General features: G+C 40.5%; 1 protein-coding gene across 2 annotated transcripts in view; it reads left to right on the plus strand.

Annotated features, from left to right (window-relative positions):
* The window catches only part of SARNP (SAP domain containing ribonucleoprotein), a 103,908-nt gene that overhangs the window by 12,036 nt on the left and 67,140 nt on the right, over positions 1-24,732 (plus strand). For both annotated transcript variants that reach the window (XM_020782993.3, XM_020782999.3), the window contains exons 3-5: positions 4,489-4,535; positions 6,647-6,714; positions 20,093-20,144. In XM_020782993.3, the coding sequence (XP_020638652.1) occupies positions 4,489-4,535; positions 6,647-6,714; positions 20,093-20,144 (167 nt within the window). The remainder of the gene's footprint in view (positions 1-4,488; positions 4,536-6,646; positions 6,715-20,092; positions 20,145-24,732) is intronic.

A 24,732-nucleotide genomic window follows, 5' to 3' on the forward strand; every position in this document is an offset into this window, starting at 1 on the left:
CCCCAGCCCAAACCTACCCTCCAAAACCCACCCAGAACAACTTTTTAAAAAGGAAAAAGTAGCACCTTACCAGTCCGAAGTCTCTGTGGAGGCTTCCCGGGCTTCCAAAGCACTGGCACCCAACCGCTTCTTCCTCCCCCTGCGCCGCCACGGAGCCCCTCTTACCCACGCCTTCAACAGTGCTTACTCACAAGTAGACCCATACCTTGTGCAGCACTTACTCATGAGTAGGCCCACACCGCCTCTCCTTCCTCCTCCTGCACCCCAGGAGTAAAAAAGTTCCCTAACCTCCTGCTCTAACTGTTGGAGCAAAAGAGCTACAAAGAAGCAGCCTCTTTGCCACCAATGGTTTGAATTTCCCGCCTTTTCCCCCTGCCTTTTTCCATTCGTAAGTCAAAACTCCGGCTGCAACTCAAAGCAAAATTTTGCAGCCAGAGCTGTTCATAAGTCAAATTGTTCGTAGGTCATAAACCATGTAATGCAAGCTTATCTTTAACACATTGGGAGAGTTTTGTAAGCAAAAAAATTATTTTTAATCTGAGCAGTGTCTGTGAATAGGCACTTGATGATAACATTGGAGAAGCAGCACCAAAATGGGTAGAAACATCACAGCTAGCCCTTGCTCACAACAACAAACTTTCTCCACCTTTTAATGGCAGAAGATGGCAACCTGGCTAAAGCCCCGAATTGATATTTGCTAGTGAGCCTGTAGCCCAACAGTGCATGAAGTCAGCCTGTACCCCATTTCCAAATACCCATCACCAGCCCATAATGGCCCTATTCATGGTAATGCTCCAACTATCACCATTTCTCAGAAGATACGGTTTTTTAAAAGCCAATTGACAGAAGTTTGGTACAACATTGGGGACGTGGTGGTGCAGTCATAAGATTGAATTCATGCAATGGAGTGAGCCCCCGTCGCTTGTCCCAGCTCCCGCCTACCTAGCGGTTCGGAAGCATGCAAAATCCGAGTAGATAAATAGGTACCACCACGGTGGGAAGGTAACGGTGTTCCTTGTCTAGTCACGCTGGCCACGTGACCACGGAAGATTGTCTTCAGACAAATGCTAGCTCTACAGGTTGGAAACGGAGATGAACACTGCCCCCTAGAGTCAGACAGGACTGGACAAATTGTCAAGGGGAATCTTTACATTTACCTGGTACAACATTGGATGGAATCATATCAAATATTTGTCCAGTCCCCAAGGCCTATGATGAATTCATTGAATCAGTGAAATAATAATTCCAACTGTCCATACTCTGGGGATTCAGAATCACTACTTCCAACACCTAACATCAGAAACAGTCACCGAAATGAATACAGTGGTGCCTCGCTTAGCGATTGCTCCGTTGAGCGATGAAATTGCTTTGCGATGGACTTTTGGCCATCGCTGGAGCGATCGCTTAGCGATGTCCCCTATGGCTAAAATTCGCTTTGCCATGATCGCGGGGCAAAGTGAACTTTTTTAATCATGGCAAAGTGAACTTTTTTAAACAGCTGATCGGCGGTTCCAAAATGGCCGCCACAAAAACAAAATGGCCGCCGCTGTTTTGCCTCGCTTTAGAGGCACCCAAAATGGCCACCGCTATGGAGGAATTTCGCTTTAAGGTAAGTTTTTAGCCCATAGGAACGTATTAAACGCATTTTAATACGTTCCTATGGGCTTTTTAATATTGCTTAGTGATTAAATCACTTAGCGATGTTTTTCCCGGAATGGATTAACATCGCTAAGTGAGGCACCACTGTACTTATTTTTCATTATATGAACAAAATCCTTTGAGCAAAGAAAATACTTTGGCTGGTTTCTTCAGTTTCAGAAACTAGAAGAGGTAAGTGCTTTGCTTTCAGAAACTAAAAGAGACAATTGGATAAAACTCATGAAAGAAATAACTTCTTTGTTAAGGCACCAGAAGTTTTATTTATGTTGACAATCTCACACTTCCTGCGCAGAGATAATTCAGACAATAGAACATCTTCTGAGAGATATATTAAATGTACTTGGCACATATTATGATTGAAATCAACTTAAACCCAGTCTTGCTAGGATTCAGATATGAGCCTTTCATCTGAGAAACAAGGTGTCTCAAAAACATCAGGTTACCAACTAGATCATTATTGTTTTGCCCCCAAATATCTAGGTGTTTACTTTGGATCATATGTTGACCTGTAAGAAACACTCCCCAATCAGATAGTAAGATGTGTTTACATTCAATGTTTTAGTTGTGTTATTTAACAGATTTATTTTTGGATTCGAAACTACAGTAGTAGTAATTAAGATGATAAGTAAGTTACTTGTTATAAAGAAGTGAGAGACCCATGCTCTGGCTTGGAGACCTCTTAATTGGGAGGTATAGAAAGCCTCTTGGTGAAATTTTCTAATTTTTGAATTAATGCATTCTGGAGAGACCCCAGGAAAAGAGAGATTTATTATGAAGCAAAGGTGGGCAACTTCTGGGGTCAGAAGTGCAATTTTGTCCTTTCTCCCAATCATCTTCCTGTATGCTGAAAAAAATGGTCCCTTGTGAATTTTATTTGCTCTCTAAACATAATTCCTGCAGTTTGCTTTAGGTCTTGTTTAAGAAAATGGAAGTGACCAGCTGTTGCAATCCATGGGTATGGAGATGGTGACATTATGTTTAAAGAACAAGTCACAAAACTGAGAAGAAGATTCTTTTGGGGAAATGTTGGTTTGGTGCAGGCCTCCAAGATCAAGAGAAGGGACCAATGGAAGGATATGCATTAAAGAAATGAGGCAGTTATTGGTATGGGATGTGCAATTGACAATCAGTGAAAGAATGCAGAGCAGAGAAGTGGATTTCATTTTGTAATATCTGAAAAAAAGATGTGCAACAGGATTCATTAGGCCTCTTTATGCAATTTAATTTTAGTGTGGATGAAATAGCACAAGAAATTAGCACTATCGTAGCTGATGACATTTTGAATTATTCCAGATTTAATTATTGTTTTCAAATGGTGCTGATAGTCTGTTTAGGTGGTAGTGTCAATTAGATTCGAAATAAATTGAATAATTTTGTCAATTATGAGATGATTTTTATCCCTTAAGTAGTTGTTCAGTTTGAACTGCAATCATTAATTTATAATAAAGATAAATTTGAAAAATATGGAATGTGTGAATCTAAACTTTATAGATTAAAAAATCTACATGAAGAAATGACAAATTATGCCTTACAAAACAAAGAGCAATATAAGAAATTAAAATAGCTCCAAATAGACAAAACTGCAATTTATTTCAAATCCAATTGCTATGACCCAAATAATTAGATTATCAACATAATTTGAAAACAGCAATACGATCTGGCACTATTTCAGAAGGCCTCGTGTTACAAACATACAGCATGCTATTTGTGGTATGTGGTATTATAAAAAGGTAATATCAAACTTGAGGGATTCCAGCCTGGGAGTCAAACTGCAATTTGGGAAGGATCTTGAGTAAAGCATCTGTGCATAAGTTTCACAGGCTACAAAGCCATGTTCAGCTCCATGATTTATCTTCTTCAGGTACAAATAGCTACTAATAAGAGTAGCAAAAAGAAAAAGGTCTAGGCACATAAATAATGCCTGTGCACTGGAGGTTCTCCACCCGTATTCTAGGTATAAACACTCTTCTCTGTAGCTCATGAGATGTGATGACAGGAGTGACATGGGGAGGAGACAAAGAAAAGAATTAGGGACAAAGAAAACAATGCTGACGGGGAAAAATGACTTAACGTGAGGGTTCGAGTGTAGCCTTTGCCTTACAATATTTTTTTTTTAAAAAAACAGGTGTCCAAACTAGTGTTTATTTCGTTATTCAACGGTAAAGCTTCTTTTAAAGTGTCCTTTTGTAACATCTCTTGCGGTGCCAACGGGCGGCTTAAGGGTAACCATAATTCAGAGTCAAAGGGGTTCAGGGACTTAATAAATGTTGGTCCCAGTACAGATACTTGAGGAATCACACTGTTCACATTCCTCCATTTTGGACCTGACTGCCTTCTATTTCCTGTCCTTCATTCTTCAATCTCTCATCTTATTCCAAGCCTGCTTTGTTTGCTTAGAAGTCTTCGGAGATTTTTTCAAAATATTTTTTGAAGTGCAGGCAAAGCAGTGTCTATGAGATAGTTTTGTTGATAAGTTAATTGAAACTTTCTAAGTACTCTAAAAGGTTAGTGAGACAGGACATAAAATTTCAGAAGGTGATTTTTGTTTTTAGCAGGATTTGCGCTTACGTTTGAGATTTTTATCCTTAATGTTTCCACAAATTTATCTGGATCCATAATTGATTTCAATTGCTATAATACAGTTTTCTCTACATCTCCTAACTTTGAGGCAATTTGGATGATTCTGAAAGTGCATGACATACTAAAATAGAAAATTCTGTCTTAAGTTGAGACTGTGAGCAATCTAGCAAGTAGAATTAAGGTGCAGGCAGAAAATGAAATATATATAACTGGTAACTTTGTCTGTTTTTTCCGCCCTGATTATTTTAGCTGAGGAGGAGGCAAATGAAGAAGATGTATTGGGAGAAGAAACAGAGGTAAATATTCTTCTGTGTAAGACTGTTCTTTAGTCTTGTAACCCAGGTAACTTACATTATTCCCCATCCTGATCTTAATTGTTTTTTACCTTGGGGGGCAATTAACAGAATGCATAGCAGATCCATAGATTGTATTTTTGTCACCAGTTTGAGTTTGAACTAATAAATAATAGCACTACTGTTGCAAATACTTGTAGAGTATGATTTCCCCTTCCCCTCTGCATATGCAGGAATACTAATGATCAGGAGGAAATAATGGACTTGGATTTATCTGTATTACTGGGTTTGTACAATTTATGAGCTTTGAATCTCCAAATAAATATTCATATACTTTAGCTTACTTGCAGAACCAGCAGTAGTAAGGTACCCTCAGGATCCTTTCAGTTCTGTGATTCTCATTTGGCAATACTCTACACTGAACACAGTGGAACATACTTAATAGATAAATAGCACTTGAATTTCAGTTGATCAGACAGTTGGGGTTTTTGTCTCCATCTTAGGGAAAACACCTACCTGTAAAGATTTGTTTTTAGCAATTACATCAGGGCAGATACTTCTGAATTCTGAAGTACCATGAAAGCTCTGCGATCAACTGGCATTGTTTAAAAAAAAAAAAAAAAAAAATTCTTGTCCTGTGTAATCAAGGGTTGGTACTTTAAAATTTTCTAAATCTCTTTGAATATTTACTAGAATTCTTTCAAACTTAGAAAGCTTGGATATAGTGTTCTGTATATTATTTTTCAAAAATTAAACTCACTCTAAAAACAGTAAGAAAGAAAATGGATGTTGTGAAGTATCTGGTGATTCACCAGCAAAACAGAGTGATTATCACATTCTAATTCCAGTTTTGGGTTAGTATTCACATTTTTAAAGAATGTGAACTGATTAATGACTTGCATTTATGAGTAATTAAAAAGCAGGAAGTGCTATACAATCTTGTATCTGAAAAATTTAGATTATTCACATAATCAGTAGTTTACAAAACCAGAATAGCTGTTTGCAAAGATATAATGATACTGTACATCTGGATAATTGGACACTTCAGTTTTAATCATTTTAGAACCAATTTGTGTTAAGAATTCTTGATGGCTTATGTTGGTCCTGTAAATAAATGTAGTGGGGAAGACTATGATGGGAAACTATGCTCTCTAAGAGGTTTATAAACAACTTATGACCTCCTCATAGATGTCAGTGACATGATCTCTGCAGGTCCCAAAGACCCATACACTCCAGTTCCAGAAATAAGTATGAAATGAATCTCTGACTTCCATACTGACTATGCAAGTTTGATTATATGTGCAGTCACTGTCTATAGAATCATCAGAAAGAGCTTTCAGGAGGAATATGAAGACAGGAAAACCAATTAGCCTGAACAGTCAACAGTAGGTTATATATACTAAAAATGTAAAGGAATTGCTGTGTTTGTGCTGAAATAATTTGACTTTTATGACCTATATAATCATGTATATTTAGCATTTACTGTACATTTAATTATATTTGGATTGTTATTCTCCTCCTACTAGTTGCGAAAAGAAGCAGGGAGTTACACAGGATACTGGACTATGTTTGCTCAGTCATCTGATTCTCTCATCCCATGCTTTTGAAACTTCAATATATATTGCCCACATATCCTCAAATATGCTTTGTTTTTAAATGGAAGTGAAACTCATATGGCTAACATTCCTGGCAGCTGTAGTCTTGCTTTTATGCTGTCTGATCATGGAAGTCATAAATGACTATGGCTCTCATAGTCATGCCTTCTAAGAGGTTTGTAAACAACCTCACAAAAGTTACTTGCCTGATAATTTTTTACTGGTTCTCTAGGCAGCTGAAAACTATCTTTTCCAATCTTCTCCCTGTCAGTCCTGCAGAAGAAGAAGCCCCCTCTCTGCGTTCAGCGCTGTGCGCCAGCCATGACTGGAACTAAATGGGTGTCAACACTGGCTGTGTGTGTGCAGCTCTGATGCAGCAATGTGTGGCCACACACCCATGCAGCTTAGAGGGAATGTTGGACTGAAGTCATTCTTGTAGCCCTCAGCAGCAGCAGCATCTATGAAGCTTAGTTTCTGTTCCCTTAGTTGACCCTCTACATTTTTACTGTTGTATTTCAGGAAGAAGAACAGAAACCCATAGACACTCCTATCAAAGAGGAAGTAGCTACTGAGAAATCAACTGAAGTGTAATTATCTGTCCTTAATAGATTAGAATTGGTCAAACATTCATGTCTTAATATATATCTTCACTGTGTCTGTGACACCTGCTTATTGATATTTTGTTTATCTATGAATCTGCTTGATAGATAGATAGATAGATAGATAGATAGATAGATAGATAGATAGATAGATAGATAGATAGATAGATAGATAGATAGATAGATAGATAGATAGATAGATAGATAGATAGATAGATAGATATGAGAAAGTACACAGGTAGTAGAATGGACAAGGAAGAGTTATTAGGGATTACATTTGGGGAAAAAAGTCTTTAGAAAGTAAAATATGAGATGCCAGGAGGCTAAGTATAATGAACACAAAAAGTAAGTTAAACTTAATGTAGCTATTTTTTAAAAAATACATTTCTTTTCCATTGCATCAGGGAAGATTGTTGGAAAGAGAATTTGGAACTTAATGTAGCTATTTTAAAATTGACAGTCTCGTATTTGTTTATGGGACATCTAAACTTCATCGAGTGCAGAAATTAGGAATTTACTTATATTGTGTTTGGGGCATATGTATTTAATCTGTATAAATGAAGGTGTTATTTTTACCAAGCTATTTCATTGACAGTACTGTATATTATCTTTCTTTATGCATATGTGAAGCAGAGAATCTGGCATTTAATTCTAGTAAGCATCCCTAGGTATTTAATGCTAGGATGGTCATCCGAGCATTAACAAAGACAAAACAAAGTTACCCAGTTGCATGCTCATTCTCATTCCACATCAAGGAACAGCCAAGTTGTAAAAAAGAATAGGGCCACCTGTGTCAACGGCATGCTTTAAAGACTAAAAGAGAGAAGCAAATTGCCCATTTGTCCCTAGTGCCATTCGTCAACTGAACATTTGAAGGAATACACAGCTTACTTCTGACCTGATAAAGCAGGCTTGCACACAAACAGTATTATAAAAAGAGGTCAAGGAAGGTGAGCTAGTACCTCCCACAGCAGTTGCCCTGCATCTCCTAAGAGGTTGCCTCATATTTTGAAAACCATGATTTTATGATAGAAAATAGAAGGCTTGTGTCGGGTTTTAAGCACTTCTCATGTACTTGTTTTCCAAGCTGTTTTCGGCTTTCTTACCAGATTCTTGCAGATGACCCCTTGATACAGTAATCAGTTTGAAATGTCCTGGGATACCTGAGAGAATGGGCCTTGAAATTAACCTCCTTAATTTTAAGTATTTTTACCTGCTTTTTAATGAAGGGGACACTCAAGCCTCTAGTAATAGACAAACAATTCACTATGCAGCAGCAGTTTTTGCAGCAGAAGTATAATACTTTATATCTAGTTAGTTCTGTGCTGTTAAGTCAGAAATTATGTATAGCAAACCTAATAGGACTTTCAAGGTAAGTGAGATATTTAAGGGGTGGTTATACCACATCCACTCCCCCAGAGATTCCATGGCAGATTGTGAATTTGAACCCAGCCTCATGAGTCCTAGTCCATCACTCTGTTTACTGCACCACACTGTATACCAAAATATATCCAGTTACAGGATGATAAACAGAATTTTAAAAAATCCAGTAGTCCTGTCCATCTTCATTCCATTTTCTGGCTTTTTCCAACTGCAGAGAAGGTTGGAAAGTGATTTTCAAAAAAATCTTTTTCTCAAATGGCAAAATAGGTTAAAATATAAGTTAAATTGTTAACTTCTAATTTGTTTTGAAGTGCTCCTAGAAGAAATTAAGGTATTAAATTGTTTATTTTATCATTCCCATTCTAGAGTGCCCCTATTCTGACTGAAATCTAGTTGTTCTCTTTGTAATTGCAGCATACACATTTTCAGTCTTTTTAAAAATCAATTGCTGTAGTTTAGCATTTCTCAAACAGTAGGGCTTGTCCCCTGGAAGGGGGGATGTATCAGGGTTTCAGAGGAGGTGTGTGCAGTTTAAAAAACCATCAATATTATATGTATTTTAAAATATAGAAACAGGAGAAAAAGAATTACACCCATCACATTTTTAGTATGCAGCTTGCTGAACCATCCTGCGTGACATGCAAGAGTGTACATACTCCCCTTAATCTGTCTTTATCTCTAGTGATGCTTTGGCGTAGAGTTTGTTCTATATGGATGATACCATATTGAACCCCAAAGCTAGATTATGTCCTGGAAACACAGTTTCTCCACCTTCCCCATTTTACAGCTGGCAAGTTTGAAGATGGCATGGTTTTAAAAACGTTTTTAGAACGGGGCATGCATTCAAAAGATTATGAAACAGTGCTGGAGATAAGTAATAAAACTTTTGCTTTGCATTTGATTGGGTGTGCAAAGCCTGGTGCCTCCTTTTTTTCTATAGAAAAAATTCTTGTTTTTTTCACAGCAAAATTTGAGTGAATTATTTTCTAGTTGATTTTAAGTTAGCAAAACAGGGATGCCATGGCTTGACAGCCTAGATAGGTATGTCAGGAGCTACTGTAGAGGCAACGTACTGTAGTAGAACGTATAGCACTCTAGCATGATCATTTTCAGTTTTAATTATGGCTGACTCACAGTGCAGTGCAGCAAGATTATAACATGTGAATCACTCCTTTTGTTTTCTGCACAGATGTAGATGAAAGTACTTACTGAATGAAACTTACAGGCTCGAGTTCCTGACCATCAAAATCTGCAGGGGCTGCAAATTGCTTGTGAATTACTGGAGTGTTTAATCTGAGTGCTCCATAGCACGTTTTGCTCATACAATTTCTAATCGATTCAAAAAGGCTATGTAAACCATAAAGTTTGCCAAAATCCCACTCAGTGTTTCTGAAGCTTGATTTTAGAGGCCACAATTATGTGTATTTTAATGCAGTGCGAAGTTCTAGACGGCAGGGGGTGCCCTTCCTCCATATCACAATTAGAAGACTGCAAAGAGTGCTGCAAGTATAACAAGTCCCTGGTTCCTGTTCTGAATTGCTTCCTGTGAAAAAGTCATTAAACCATTACTACCTTTCAGGGCATAAAATGGGAAAACTGTCCAGGAATCTAGAACAAAAGCCATCCATTTCTCTAAATGGGAGACCTTAATGAGTCAGGCTATGACCCACTGTTTTATGGGAGCTGTTTGGAGGAGGAGGATACTGTTTCATTTAGCCTGGGAACTTCCGAACTTTGTATCTTCCTCCTTTGTTTTCTCTTGCAAACCTCAACCCTGTTTTCAGAGCATAAACTTCGAAGCACGCCCACTCCATTATATTTTTGTTCAAGCTGTTTACTGGCTCCCATTGCACATTGTTAAAGAAGTGTGTGTTTGAAATGGAGCTAAAGCTGACCTGGCTAAAAGTCAACCATAACTGCCCCATGGACTAACTAGAACAGAGCAGCACCTTTGTGAATATATATATGGCCATAAAGATTCCTGGGGCACATAACACATGTACAGATTCTTCATTGTGATAATTATTCCACATGTACCTCCAGTAATTCTGTATACATGTGATTGAAGACATGCTATCTAAAGTGTGCTGCTTGTGCTGCTTATATCTAAAATCTCATACATGTATTTTTTTAACATTTTATTCGTTAATCCATATATGCAAATTGGGGGAAAATGTACAAAGTTTCCTTATAAGTAAAGTAACCGAGAAAATGTGAAGCTTATTTAAGTCCTTAAATTGCTGCCTATTTACAGCTCTTTACTATGAAACTTCCATCTTTGAAATGAGTTTATATGTCATTACATAAGCATGTCTCTCCAGAATACACCATTTACCTAACTTCTGTACGAGGCATCTAGATATTTGATGAACAATCAGAAATTAAGATGAAGAGTTTGGCTTGCACTGAAAGACAGTGAATTTGGAAAACAGTAGTTTAGATAGTTGGATTCCTCTTATGCCCCTGGATCAGGAGTCTTCATGCTTTGCCAGTGCCTTGTGTTCTTCCCATGCTTTTGAGTTGAATGACATCTGTTTTACTCGGAGCTGAAGATAATTTCATTCCTTTCAGTATTGTACAGATAACCATGAATTGTTGTTGTTTAGTCGTTAAGTCGTGTCCGACTCTTCGTGACCCCATGGACTAGAGCACGCCAGGCCCTCTTGTATTCCACTGCCTCCCGGAGTTGGGTCAAATTCATGTTGGTAGCTTTGATGACACTGTCCAACCATCTTGTCCTCTGTCGTCCCCTTCTCCTCTTGCCTTCACTCTTTCCCAACATCAGGGTCTTCTGTTCTCATGAGATGGCCAAAGTATTGGAGACTCAGCTTCAGGATCTGTCCTTCCAGTGAGCACACACCAAAATTCAAAAGCATCAATTCTTCAGCAGTCAGCCTTCTTTATGGTCCAGCTCTCACTTCCATACATCACTACTGGAAAAAACCATAGCTTTGACTATGAGGACCTTTGTCGGCAAGGTGATGTCTCTGCTTTTTAAGATGCTTTCTAGCTTTCCTCCCAAGAAACAGACATATTTTAATTTCATGGCTGCTGTCACCATCTGCAGTGATCATGGAGCCCAAGAAAGTAAAATCTGTCACTACCTCCATGTCTTCTATTTGCCAGGAGGTGATGGGACCAGTGGCCATTATCTTAGTTTTTTTGATGTTGAGCTTGAGACCGTTTTTTTCGCTCTCCTCTTTCACCCTTATTAAGAGGTTCTTTAATTCCTCCTCACTTTCTGCCATCAGAGTGTTATCATCTGCATATTAGAGGTTGTTGATATTACTTCCGGCAGTCTTAATTCCGGTTTGGGATTCATCCAGTCCTGTACTCTGTCCACCAATTCTAGTTCCTTAAATCTGTTCTTCACTTCCACTGTATACTCATAAGTGATTTAGTTTAGATTATACCTGACTAGCCCAGTGGGTTTTCCTACTTTCTTCAGTTTAAGCTTGAGTTTTGCTATAAGAAGCTGATGATCAGAGCCACAATCAGCTGCAGGTTTTGTTTTTGCTGACTGTATAGACCATCTTTGGCTGCAGAGAATGTAATCAATCTGATTTCGGTATTGCCCATTTGGTGATGTCCCTGTGCAGAGTCGCCTCTTCGGTTGTTGGAAAAAAAGTGTTTTTGATGACCAGCTTGTTCTCTTGGCAAAACTCTATTAGCTTTTGCCCTGCTTCGTTTCGAACTCCTACGCCAAACTTACCTGTTGTTCCTTTTATCTCTTGACTCCCTACTTTAGCATTCGAGTCCCCTATATTGACAAGAACATTTTTCTTTGGTGTCAGTTCTAGAAGGTGTTGTAAGTCTTCATAGAATTGGTCAATTTCAGCCTCTTCAGCATGGGTCGTTGGTGCATAATTTTGGATTACTGTGATGTTTGTTGAAAGGTCTTTCATGGATTCATATTGAAATCATTCTTATCATTTTTTAAGATTGTATCCCAGTACAACTTTTCCCACTCTTTTGTTGACTATGAGGGCTACTTCATTTCTTCTACGGGATTCTTGCCCACAGTAGTAGATACGATAATCGTCTGAATTGAATTCACCCATTCCCATCCATTTTAGTTTACTGGTGCCCAGGATATCAATGTTTATTCTTGCTCTCTTGTGTTTGACCAAATCCAGCTTACCAAGGTTCATCGTCTTACATTCCAGGTTCCTATGCAGTATTTTTCTTTGCAGCATCAGACTTCCTTTCACTTCCAGGCGCGAAGCGTCCTTTCAGCTTTGGCCCAACCACTTCATTCACTCTGGAGCTACTTGTCCTTGTCCTCCACTCTTCCTCAATAGCATATTGGACACCTTCTGACCTGAGGGGTTCATCTTCCAGCGTCATATCTTTTAGCCTTTTGTTTGTCCATAGAGTTTTCTTGGCAAAGATACTGGAATGTTTTGCCAGTTCCTGCTCCAGGTGGATCACGTCAGAACTCTCCACTATGACCTGTCCATCTTGGGTGTCCCTGCAGGGTATAGCCCATAGCTTCTCTGAATTACTCGAGCCATTTTGCCACAAGGCAGCAATCCGTGAAGGAACCATGAATTAGACAGAGACTAAAATAGCAAGAGAAAGAACTGCAATAATAACCATTAAGGTCCATATTTGGTCCTTTAATCATGCATTCTGCTATATCTCAAACCATGAGTTAGTGAAAATGTTACCATTGTTAGGAAATACTATCTTTTAACATAAATTGTTATGAGTTATTTTTTTCTTTTTCTTTTCTGTACCTTGTCCTGTACAAAACATATCGTTTCATGGGGTTCATTGAGCATTTCAACAAGCATTAGAACAAACACATTCATCTTCTACCATTACCTTGTTTATCTTGATTGAGGCTGTTTATTCTGTAGGAGATAAAAATGTTTCTTCCTGGACTTCTGAACATGCTAAAATTGAAAACAATGGAGTAGTTTCCAAGATTGACATTAGATAGCGGGGACCTATGTGGTCTTTTCTTCAGCAATCTATCCTCAAATCCAGTGTTTAAAATTCTTCCGTTACATTATAGTATTATCAAAATAATTTGTTTCTGATTTATTTTGTTCTGAAGAATACAATTATTGACTGTTCTTGCCAAATGTTTTCTGCTTTTCCACATATATTATAATTTCCTAGTTAGATTCAGTTTTGGCACTGCTTTGCAAAGATAATTTGCTACTAAACTCCCATATGGGAGGGGGCAGAATCCCAAAACTATTATTTCTTCAGCGTGGTCTCTATGAATCCACACTAGTGGGTTAAGACAGCGCTTGCGCTGGCCTCTCGGAATCTTCTAGAGCTATAGGGAAAAGTAACAAAGTTTGAGTTGCCCTATATTGCGCACACTCCGCCCGCCAAACCCCAGTTCCATTTTTCTGCCAGTGGAGTTGGAACCTCTCGGTTAGAGCTGCTTAAAAAGATTCATTTCTTCTTCGTGTTTTTGACCTGGACTTGGCTTTTTGACCTCCTTATCTCTGTTGCCCTGACTACGGATCGTTTTGACTTCTCTTCTGCCTCTGGCGATACCGCAAGTAGTCTCTAAATTGGCTAATTGTGGCCTATTTACCTCCCGCTGTGGTGCCACGCACCTACCGGACTCTTTCTATTTCGCGGTTTCCTGCTTCTATTAGCTTATGCCACCAAAAAGAAAACCGTCTCCTAAAAGAGGCCCTTTCAGACTTTGCTCATCCTGTTCCAGAAAACTGCCTTTTCAGGACGGACATTCCCTCTTCTGTCTAGAGGAAACTCATTTAACTTCGCATTGCAAGCACTGCAAAGAGTTTACCAAAGCCACGCTCAACGCTCGTCAGCAGTGCCTTAAATATTCTCTGTGGAAGCAAACACTATCTGCTTCACAACCGTTGGATATGGAGTCTGTCCCATCTACATCTTCAGTCCGTTGTGAAGTCACGATAGTTTCTCCTCCTCCTGAATCCGCCAAAGATAAGACCAAAGAAAAAGCAAAAAAAGAAGTCTACAGCTACAAAAAAATCTATCACTTCATCGGTTCCCTTAACATCTTCTGCCCCACAGGCTTCTCAACAACTGAAACAGAAGAAACTGCTGGTTAAGACCAAATCAAAGTCTAAGGAGATCACTTTGGTTGTGCCTCCTATATCAGCGTCTCTTCCTTCACCTATACTCAAAGACTCTTCCCGGGACCGGGATTTGATGTCGGAAATGGGTGCCTCTTTACTGCCTCTACAGGAGTCTCCGGTCGACGTCGAGAGGTCACCAACGGCTAGCCAGCTAGTACAAGCAATTGCTGGAATAGCCAATGCCGCTCATAGCCTTGTATTAACCGGGCGGGCGTCTCGATCCCAGTCTTCGGCACCGGAATAACTCGGCTCCAAGTCTCCATCTCCACCTCGAGGGAGCCCTCAGAAGCCTTTGGATGTCCCTTCTCCTCGACATCCATCGTCAGATTGGGATGGAGAGCCTCCATCTAAACGATCTTGACGCCATCATAAGCACAGACATGGCTCCGGCGTCGACAGGAGAAAAAAGTGCCGGCATCGAGACTACATTTCCGCTTCTGACTCAGACGACAGTGTCAAAAGAAGGAAGTCCCGCTGTCGACGTCGAAGACGGGATTATTCTTCTGAGTCATCATCGACATCGAGAGACCACAGAAGGAGAAGGAAGAAGGCACAATACGCTTCTTCATCTTCACCATCTATCTCACCTCCAAGAAAGCCTCGACAGCAAAAGTCCCTCGGTGTTGATAGACAAGAACCCTTGATGTTGAAGGGAAAGGGAGCTTCCATGTCGACGGGTCATAAGCCTGATAGTCATGCCACAGTGCCTCGACCTGCTCACCCCACTATTCCCCAGAAAACCGCTACTGGAGCAGATAGGGGTTAACACCCTGACATATTTCCTGTCTCTGATGCTGAACATCAGCTTTCGGAGGACTCTTCCGAAAAAGATTAAGAGGTGACATCTGAAGCTTCCTTGGACACACCTCTCCCAGGGGAGCCTTTAGGATCGGATGCTGCTGACATCCACCCATCCTCTCCGAGGACTTTTCCTCTTACTCCCAGATGGTTTCAAGAATGGCAACCACCTTAAGAATGGAAGTTGAAAAATCTCCCACACGTGAGGATAATCTAATCTTCGGAGACATTAATAAAGGTCTCACCCTGTCAGCCTTTCTTATGTACCTGAGTTACTAGATCTTATTATGCAATATTGGGAACATCCTGCCAATTCCACCTCAATATCCAGAAGGACTGAAAACCTCTATCGGATTCATGGTCCTAAAACCTCCTTTCTGCTGAAGCACCCTGCTCCGAATTCCCTGGTAGTGGAATCCAGTTCTTCGAAGATTCCTACAAAGGATCATGCTACACCTTCCAACAAAGAGGGTAGGAAATTGGAAGTGTTGGGACGTCGACTTTACACCATGACCACTTTTGTCTTAAGGGCGATCAATTATTTGGTAGCCATGGGTGTATACCAGAAGCAACTCTGGGCAAGAGTTCTACCAGCTTTGCAAGTTGCACCAGAGGATATCAGGCAGATATGCCTCAACGCCCACTCTGAAGCATTAACTGTGTCCAAACATCAATGCTTGGCATCCCGACACATTGCGGATGCCACTGCCAGAAATCTTGCTTCTATCATCACCTTATGACACCATGCTTGGCTCAGATCAGCAAATATCATGGAGGATATTAGAACCAGGGTTGAGACTTTACCCTTTGATGCATCTGGCTTATTCAGTGAAAAAGCTGATGAAAACCTGGAGAACTTGCAAAAGAGTAAAAAGACTTACTCTATCCAGCAACAACCTCGAACCTCCAAATTCCAATGGCGTCTGAAATATTCACAACAATCATATCACCAGTCTACACTTTCCACCTATCGTCCTTTCCGGAACCAAGGTCAACTAAGGTCTTCCCAGGCCTCTTCTTCCACCTCTACCTTTAAGCCCCAATCAACCAAGCGGCAGTCTTACAGGCCATCCGGGAGGAAGTCCAAACAATATCTTTGACTTCACCAGAACCATCTCCACTATGGACCACACAACCCGCCTATCTCCTCATCTTCACAACTGGCTCAAGATAACGCAAGATTCCTGGGTCTTAAGCATTATAAGCTCAGGCTACCGGCTGGAGTTTATAGAATTGCCTCCTCTGGGATGGGTGAAGCCTACATCATTCGATCCCATCCTAGAAGAAGAGATTCTCACCCTTCTTGCAAAACAAGCCATCCAGAAGGTACCAAACCGGGACATACTAAACGGTTTTTACTCCCGGTACTTCACAGTACCCAAGAAGGACAGCGGTCTAAGACCAATTCTGGATCTAAGGGACCTAAATACCTACCTCAAACCACTTCTTTTCAGGATGGTCACTTTAGAAGCAATTATTCACCTATTGAAAAGAGGAGACTGGTTTGTTGTTGTGGATCCAAAAGATGCGTATTTCCACATCACCATCCATCAAAAGTACAGGAAATACCTGCGTCTAATCTTCATGGACACCATCTACCAATATGTGGCTCTTCCATTCGGCCTCTCAACAGCTCCCAGGACCTTCACCAAATGCATGGCCCCGCTGGCAGCTTACCTCCGTCTACAAGGGATACCGATTTACCCTTATATTGACGACTGGTTGATTGTGTCCAGATCCAGAGCAAGAGCAGTCAAGGACACACAGTATGTTCTACACACTCTACAGACTCTAGGCCTGTCAATAAATTACGAGAAGTCCCACTTGGAACCATCTCAAGTAACGGATTACATCGGGGCAAGACTGGACTCAGTCCATGCTCGCATGTTCTTACCTCCAGAGTGCATACAAAAAATAAGAAGGGCAGTTCGGAAATTCAAGCCCAAGGGCAGAGTATCAGCAAAACACGCACATCTTCTGGGTCTCATGGCATCAACAACTTGTGCCTTATCCCACCCTCGCCTCAAGATGCGCTCCCTTCAGTCTTGGCTACTTGCTCTATTCAATCCTCTGCAGGACAGCCAGCGCAAGCGTCTAACAGTCACTCCAGAGCTAGCAGAACAACTTCAGTGGTGGACATTCCTACCTCATTTCTCGTAGGACGACCTTTTCGACTCCTGCAGTTAACACGACAGGTTACAACAGATGCCAGTCCCCTAGGTTGGGGAGCCCACTGCAAGGGACACCAAATTCACGCTCTTTGGTCCCCTCAAGAAGTCTCACTCCACATCAGTCACCTGGAGCTGATGGTGGTGATGAAGGTTCTCAGAGCATTTCTCCCTCTGGTCAAGGGCAGAATGATACAACTAGTCACAGACAACACGACGACCATGTTCTATATAAACAAGCAGGGAGGAACACGGTCGAAGTCCCTTCTGTTTCTGGCAGTTCACCTATGGGAGTGGTGCTACTATCAGCACATCTTCCCTGTGGCCATCCATGTATCCACGACGGACAACCAGCTGGCAGATGAGTTGAACAGACGCTCCTTTCAATCTCACAAGTGGGAACTCGATCAGGAGGTGTTCCTGAGTCTATGTCACAAGTGGGGACGTCCATCCATGGACATGTTCACGACGCAGACCAACAAGAAGTGCGACAAATATGCTTCCCGTGCAGGAAAGGGCGAAGGGTCCCTAGGAGATGCCTTTATGGTTCCATGGAACAGAGGGCTCCTCTACCTCTTTCCACTGATACCCATCATTCAAAGAGCCCTGATCAGGGCACTCCAGATGGAAGCGGAGGCAATCTTCATTGCTCCTTGGTGGCCACGACAACCATGATTCTCCATGCTCCTGCAATCAGTGGTGGACAGGATTCGGTTACCCCTTCTACCACACCTGATCACTCAGGACACAGGGGGCATCCTTCATCCAGACTTGGAATCTCTCCACTTGACAGCGTGGAGGATTTCCCTTCAATAAAAGAAGTCATTGATAAAGCAAGGAAGCCAGCCACTAAGCTACTCTACAAATACAAGTGGCAAAACTTCCTCAAGTTCACTGAGGAGCACATATTGCAATCGTCACCTGTGGCCTTGTCTACGCTCCTCCTTTATCTTCACTATCTGTTTGACCTAGGACTTTCCAAGTCTACCTTAAAAGTGTACACCTCAGCCATTGTTGCCTTTCAGCCCCATGGCTCTGAATCATCCAGGTGGTTTTTGCATCCCACACTGAAAGCTTTCTTCAAAGCTCTGTCCAACATGATACCTCCTCTGAAGAAACCTATACCGCAATGGTCACTGCAAATAGTGCTTCATTGCCTCACTCGCCATCCGTTTGAGCCTATGGCTTCCTGTGACCTTCGGTTGCTCTCATTCAAGACTTTATTCCTGGTGGTCATTACTTCTGCTCGTAGAGCTAGTGAATTGGCAGCACTTCGTATGGACTCCCCATACCTACAGTATTTTAAGGACAAGGTGGTGTTACACCCTGATGTATCTTTTCTTCCTAAAGTGGTTTCTGAGTTCCACATTAATCAGCCTTTAATATTACCAACTTGGTTTCCTGATCCAGTTTCAGATGTTGAGCGCATGCTCCATTCTTTAGATGTTCGAAGAGCATTCACTTATTATGTTACTAGAACTAAAGACTTTAGAAAGGTTCCAAGACTGTTCCTCTGTTTCTATGGTCAGCGTAAAGGTTCCGCTGCTTCTTCTTCTACTCTGTCCAGATGGTTGGTTTCCACCATTTCTCTGGCCTATGAATTGCAGAACAAGCCTCTCCCTTAAGGTCTTAGAGCTCATTCCACCAGAGCTGTTGCCACATCCACGGCCCTGCTGCGAGGTGTTGACATCAGGACATTTGCAGAGCAGCAGCCTGGTCCAATGTGTCTACCTTTGTTACACATTACACACTGGACCTCCGGGCCAAGAATGAGACCATGTTTGGGAGAGCAGTGCTTCCTTCACTTCTCCAGTGACGGCCCTCCTTCCGGTAAGTGAGCTTGCTAGTCACCCACTAGTGTGGATTCATAGAGACCACGTTGAAGAAGGACAGGTTACTTACCTGTAAACATGGTTCTTCAAGTGGATCTCTATGAATACACACATCCCGCCCAGCCTCCCCGCTCTCCGTCACTGTATGGTCAAGTCCAACTCCGACTATGTGGTGGGCGGATGGAACTGGGGTTTGGCGGGCGGAGCATGCGCAATACAGGGCAACTCAAACTGTGTTACTTTTCCCTATAGCTCTAGAAGATTCCGAGAGGCCAGCGCAGGCGCTGTCTTAACCCACTAGTGTGGATTCATAGAGATCCACTTGGAAGAACCATGTTTACAAGCAAGTAACCTGTCCTTATAATTGAATATCTTAAATAGTTGTGATTTAATTGGGGCATGTAGCATCTTCATTGATGGCTAGTGCAGTTATTCTACTCCATCATTGTGTTCATAGTTGTCAGCTGTAGCCATGTTTTTGGTGATGAACCTTTCCAAACTTGGTTAGCCTCTCCTTAGCCGGTAAATATGTAGTTTTATCTCCAGAGCTGTATTCAGAAGCCTTACCAACTTGTTAAAATGTGCCAGAACTTCTACTGCATTAACATCGTGTTTTACAGCTTTGTAGAAGATGATTGTATAATACAATTTCTACAGAAGTCTCATTCATAGTTAGTTCTGTTATTTTTCATTTTTAGTACCGGTATTTTAAAATTCTTATCATTGCCATGGAACACATTGAAATATTAGCATACTTATCTTGGTACCCACAGTTTCCTGAATTTTCATATATCTTCCTCAGTTATAAAGGACTCAATGTAACAGAAATAGAATTTTATGCAAATTCTTTTTAAAAGTAGTATAGATACTGTGAGCCACTTTTCCCTGGAGAAGTGCCACCCTCGTGTAGAGAACTCACCTAAAATGATGAATGGCATGTTCTTGGAACATGTTGGAGCAGATCTTGGGGAGATGGAGGCAGCATATTATGCCCTCTGATTTTTCCTCCATGCCTGAAACAGCATATTTCTCAGATAGGAGTAGGAAGCTGAGGACTTATTCATGTCTTAATCCATCTGTTTTTGCCTTTCATTAGAGGTTCAGAAAAGAAAGTGGTGAAAATTACCTCAGAAATTCCACAAATGGAGGTAAGCTACTTTTTTCTTCAACTCCTATTAGCTGTCACATGTGCAAATGTTGTGTTGATGTCATTGTGTGAAGCTGACTTTTGAGTTATATTTCATAATGTGTATGACTGAATTTTTCCTTTTCTAGTTTGTCTTATGTTGTTATTAGGTCAATGTTGTTGGTTGGTTGAGATGTAATAGAAAATCATGTTTTTCTCTTGGTAATGGAGTAGGCAACCTTAGCATGGTTTTGTAGATTTGCCACAGGGCTAGGGTTGAGTTCCCGAGGGGCAACAGCTAAAGGTTGTGGTGAAAGAGAGTGTCTCGTACCCTTATTTGTTTTTTTAAAAGTGTTTTGAAATTATTGTGTCTTTTAAATTAAAATAAATAAATTTAAAACATTGTTTCAAGTTAAAAAATAAATTGGGGGACTCTGGATGTCCTGGTATGTTAATAATCATCAAAATATGGCAACATTGTCTACTCCCCTTCTCCCCCCCCCCGAGACTTCCTGAGGGACCAAAAAATATTAAAATGGAGGCAAAGTTGGAAGCTCCATGTGGTTTGGGGGGGCACAAAAATATCACTGTGGTCCACATTTTGCCCACCCTATGTTGTATAAATAAATTCCAGTGGGTCTTGTGTTTTCATTCTGCTCACCTTCCCATGTGCACTTGAGAAAACCGTTCTCTCTGGCCCTGGAATTCAGAAGACTATCATCTGTGTAAACTAGAAGTGGCTTTCCAGATTTTGTTGAGCTGCAACTCCCATTAGGCTTGGCCTGCATAACCAGTTGTGGTGGATGATAGCAGTTGCAGTTCAGCAACTTCTGGAGGGCCACATATTCCCTGCCCTTGGTGCAAACTATCATTTCTAAAGATCTAAAATGACAGTTTAGTCCAAACCTTTTAAACCCAATCCCAAAACTCAGACCTCATAGAGAAATTTTAACAAGGAAGATAGATATTAAATTAGAAGATTGGTATAATGAAGTATGGGACATTGCATTAGACGATAAATTGATTACTGAACTTAAGATGAAAAGAGGGGAATAAGTTCAGATATTTTTATGCCATTTGGGGTAGATTTGTTGAATTTGTATTAATGAAAGGAAAGGGGATTGCCTCTAAACAACAATCAATACAATTTTGGAAAGGAAGTTCGTATTTAAAGTATTGCTCCAAAGGGTCCTGTGGGTATGGGGTGCACGGTAGTTTAGATTGTATAGTAAGTATATTGTATTTTTATATTTGTTTTTGTTTTGAAAAAAGCAAACAAAAAACAAAACAACAACAACAAGGGAGATAGAAACCTCTCCCTTTCTTTTGGGTGGAAAAGGTGTGATGTAGAGGATACTTGAATCCCAGAATTGCTTTAGCTTATTGATACAATAGTACACCATGGTTTCTCATTTACTCTGAATGGGGTTATATTATTACTGTATTATTATTATTATTATTATTAGTAGTAGTAGTAGTAGTAGTAGCAGTAGCAGCAGCAGCAGCAGCAGTAGCAGTAGCAGCAGCAGCAGCAGCAGCTTGGGAGCTGCCACAGAGAAGGCCCTCTCCTGTGTCCCCATCAGCTGTGCTTGTGCTGGCAATGGGACCAAGGGGAGGGCCTCCACTGCTGATCTTAATTGCCGAGAAGGCGCATATAGGGAGATACAGTTCTTCATCTGTATGTTTAATATAGACTGGTTTATGCCATATTAGATTTACTTTGTGTGGATCTGTTGCTATAGTCTTTATTTTGGTCAGAAATAACACATGTGCAAGAAGAAACATGTAAGTTAACATGATTATTTGACAGGGTGTCTGATGTGTGCTGGGTATGTAATTGGCATGTGCCTGGCACCATGTCAGTTAGCTGTGGCAACTTAACATGATTCTTTTTGTGCATGCCTAAAAACCTAACCAGGTTAATAAAAAACAGATTTGAAGCAATGTTATAATTGCTTGATAAATGCAACCCCTACTGTCTTCTGGCTTATGCTGCCAAGAGATGTCACTAGGCTTATGTGAGAAAACCTTACCACATGAGATGACTAAACTGTATCTCTATTTCTGCTTTTTGGATTGTTCTCCTCAAATTCTTTAGTATCTAAAAAAAGGAGGGGGCTGCCTAAGGTACATCTGGATAAGCTAAGATTCATCAGATTTTCAGATGACAGCCAGCTAGGAGTGGTGGCTAATACTTGTGAAGACAGAATCAGGAGTCAAGATGACTTAAGTTTGGTAACTAGGCCAAAACAAAAGAGTTTCAACAAAGATAAATAAAATGTTTGGGAAAATCAAATGCAGGATATAAAATGGGTGACACTTGGTTTGACAGTAGTATGGAAAGCATCAAGGGCTAATATTTATTGAGTTTCCACTAAATGGAAAGCACTACTTGCACTTGCCATTGCACAAACAGTGATCTCCAAAAGAATAACTGCCTTCCACTTGCACAACTGCAATGATTACATAAGCAGCACTGTCCTACATTACTGTGTAGTCAGGATTTTCTGCTTGAGAGACAGCCAGCAGGACACTTGCCTAAAGTCTTCGTAGACCACAAGCTATACATGAATCAACCAAGTGATGCATCACTAAATAAAGCAAATGTAAAATTCTAGGCTGTATGAACAGAAGTACAGGATCCAGGTCATTGGTGGTACCACTCTCTTCTACTTAGGATACTATATCTAATTCTGGGCACACCCTTTAAGAAAGATATTGGCAAGCTGGAACATGTCCAGAAGAGGGTGATCAAAATGATAAATGGAATCAAGCCCTGTAAAGAATGGCTGAGAGAATAAAATATTTTAGCATTAGAGCAGAAAATTTTGTGAAATTATATGATAACCATCTTCAAATATTTGAAGAACTGTTGTATGGAAAGTAGAGTAACTTTGTATTCTATGGCTCCGGCGTGTAGGCCTGGAAGAAGTGGATTTAAACTACAAGGAAGTAGATTTCAGTGAAATAGTAGGAAGAACGTCATGAGAGTAAGAGTGGTCCCAACGGTGGATTAGCTCAGAAGGTGGTAGACTGTCTCTCAATGGAGTTTGGGTGGCCATTTGCCAGATAACCTTGAATTGCGGATTTCTTTCATTGGCAAGATGTTGGACTCTTCTGTGATTCCCGCAACAGAGTAAAAGATGCTCTGGAGAAACTTGGCACATGCTTTCTCTCAAACAAACTTTTTGGCTTCCATTAGTCCTTGATCTTCATCACTTTTGACTGATTGTACTCTCAGATATGAAAACATAATTTTCTCCCTGCTGTTCAACTGCCAGCTCCAAGAATGACTCCTTTTTGTAAGCTGACCACAGCTATTGAGAGCTGCTGTCACAAATTACAGATTATTGCTTCAATTTGACAGGTAACCAGAAACAATAAATATTATCTGAAATGGAACTGGTGCTGAATGACGTCTTCTAAACTTTGTGGGAAGCCTTCATCAATGGATCATTAAATTATTTTACTTACGTCCTCTTTCACACTTTCTCTACTTGAGATTCGCAACTCTGCCAAGCTCTAGTTTTTTAAAATACACTGATGTTGTACAAATTTTTTGAACCACACAATGAATGCTTTCTAGGTTCATTTGACATGTTGACCTGATGTATGATGGTAACCTTCTCAATATACCAGCATTTTATTCTCACTGCCATTGTTCAGGCCATGGCAGTAGAACTGGCTAATGGTCGTATTAGTTGCTATTAGGCTACATCTTGAAGTGCCACTGGCTGAAAGAATTTAGATTTATTTTCTGCAGGCAGAAAAACTGTATTGGCCTAATGAAAAGAAATTATACAGAATAAGCAGTTTTAATGCATGCAGTAGGATTAGCAATTTTGTTAGGGCTGGGGGCAATAACTAAAACAAAATCTAGAAATCAAAAGAGGAAACAATCAGATGCACAGGTCTATTTTTTGCTTTTGTTTTGTTTGTCTGGGAGTCTTTTTCAGACTGGGATGACTTGTCCAGCAAATGTGTTAATGAGTCTCACTGGTTACCAATATGTTGTTGAAAGAAGCATTTTATTTACTAGTCCAAATATGCTTCTGTCTTCATAAAGTTTTACAGTTATTAAGAATTCTCTTCCTTTTTATTCTGAAATGTTTTATATTTTTGCCTTCTGCACATTTCATCAAGTTGTTTCTTCCCCAAAATACACTACATTCCCCTTTATGATCACCTTAGATTTTAGGTCACCAATTATTTTGAATAGTGTGTTCTATGAAAAATTATTTCGTTTGTAAAAAGTTGTCCAAGAGATCTTTCGAATGCAACTGTGCGGTGGTCAGCTTTCAAAGGTCCACCAAGGTCAACATGTCCATTCCTGAATTTAAAAGGGCTTGGCCCACCCGTAATACCAACCACAGTGGTCCTTATTAAATGAGGGAGGGAGTCTGAGGGGCCACATATATCGCCTGGGTGATCCTTTGCACACCCTGTGATTAATGGGCACATTTGACTATATTAGTGCCATATCAAGAGGTTGGTGAGGAAGCAGAATTTTGAACAGAAGCAGACAAACTAGAAGAAAATGTGGCACTCTTTCCAAACCCAGTGCTATCTCAGTGTAATGTTTTGTATTGCAGCTTCTATCATCTGTGACC

Source organism: Pogona vitticeps, chromosome 2 (genome assembly GCF_051106095.1).
Source record: "Pogona vitticeps strain Pit_001003342236 chromosome 2, PviZW2.1, whole genome shotgun sequence".
Taxonomy (NCBI): Eukaryota; Metazoa; Chordata; class Lepidosauria; order Squamata; family Agamidae; genus Pogona; species Pogona vitticeps.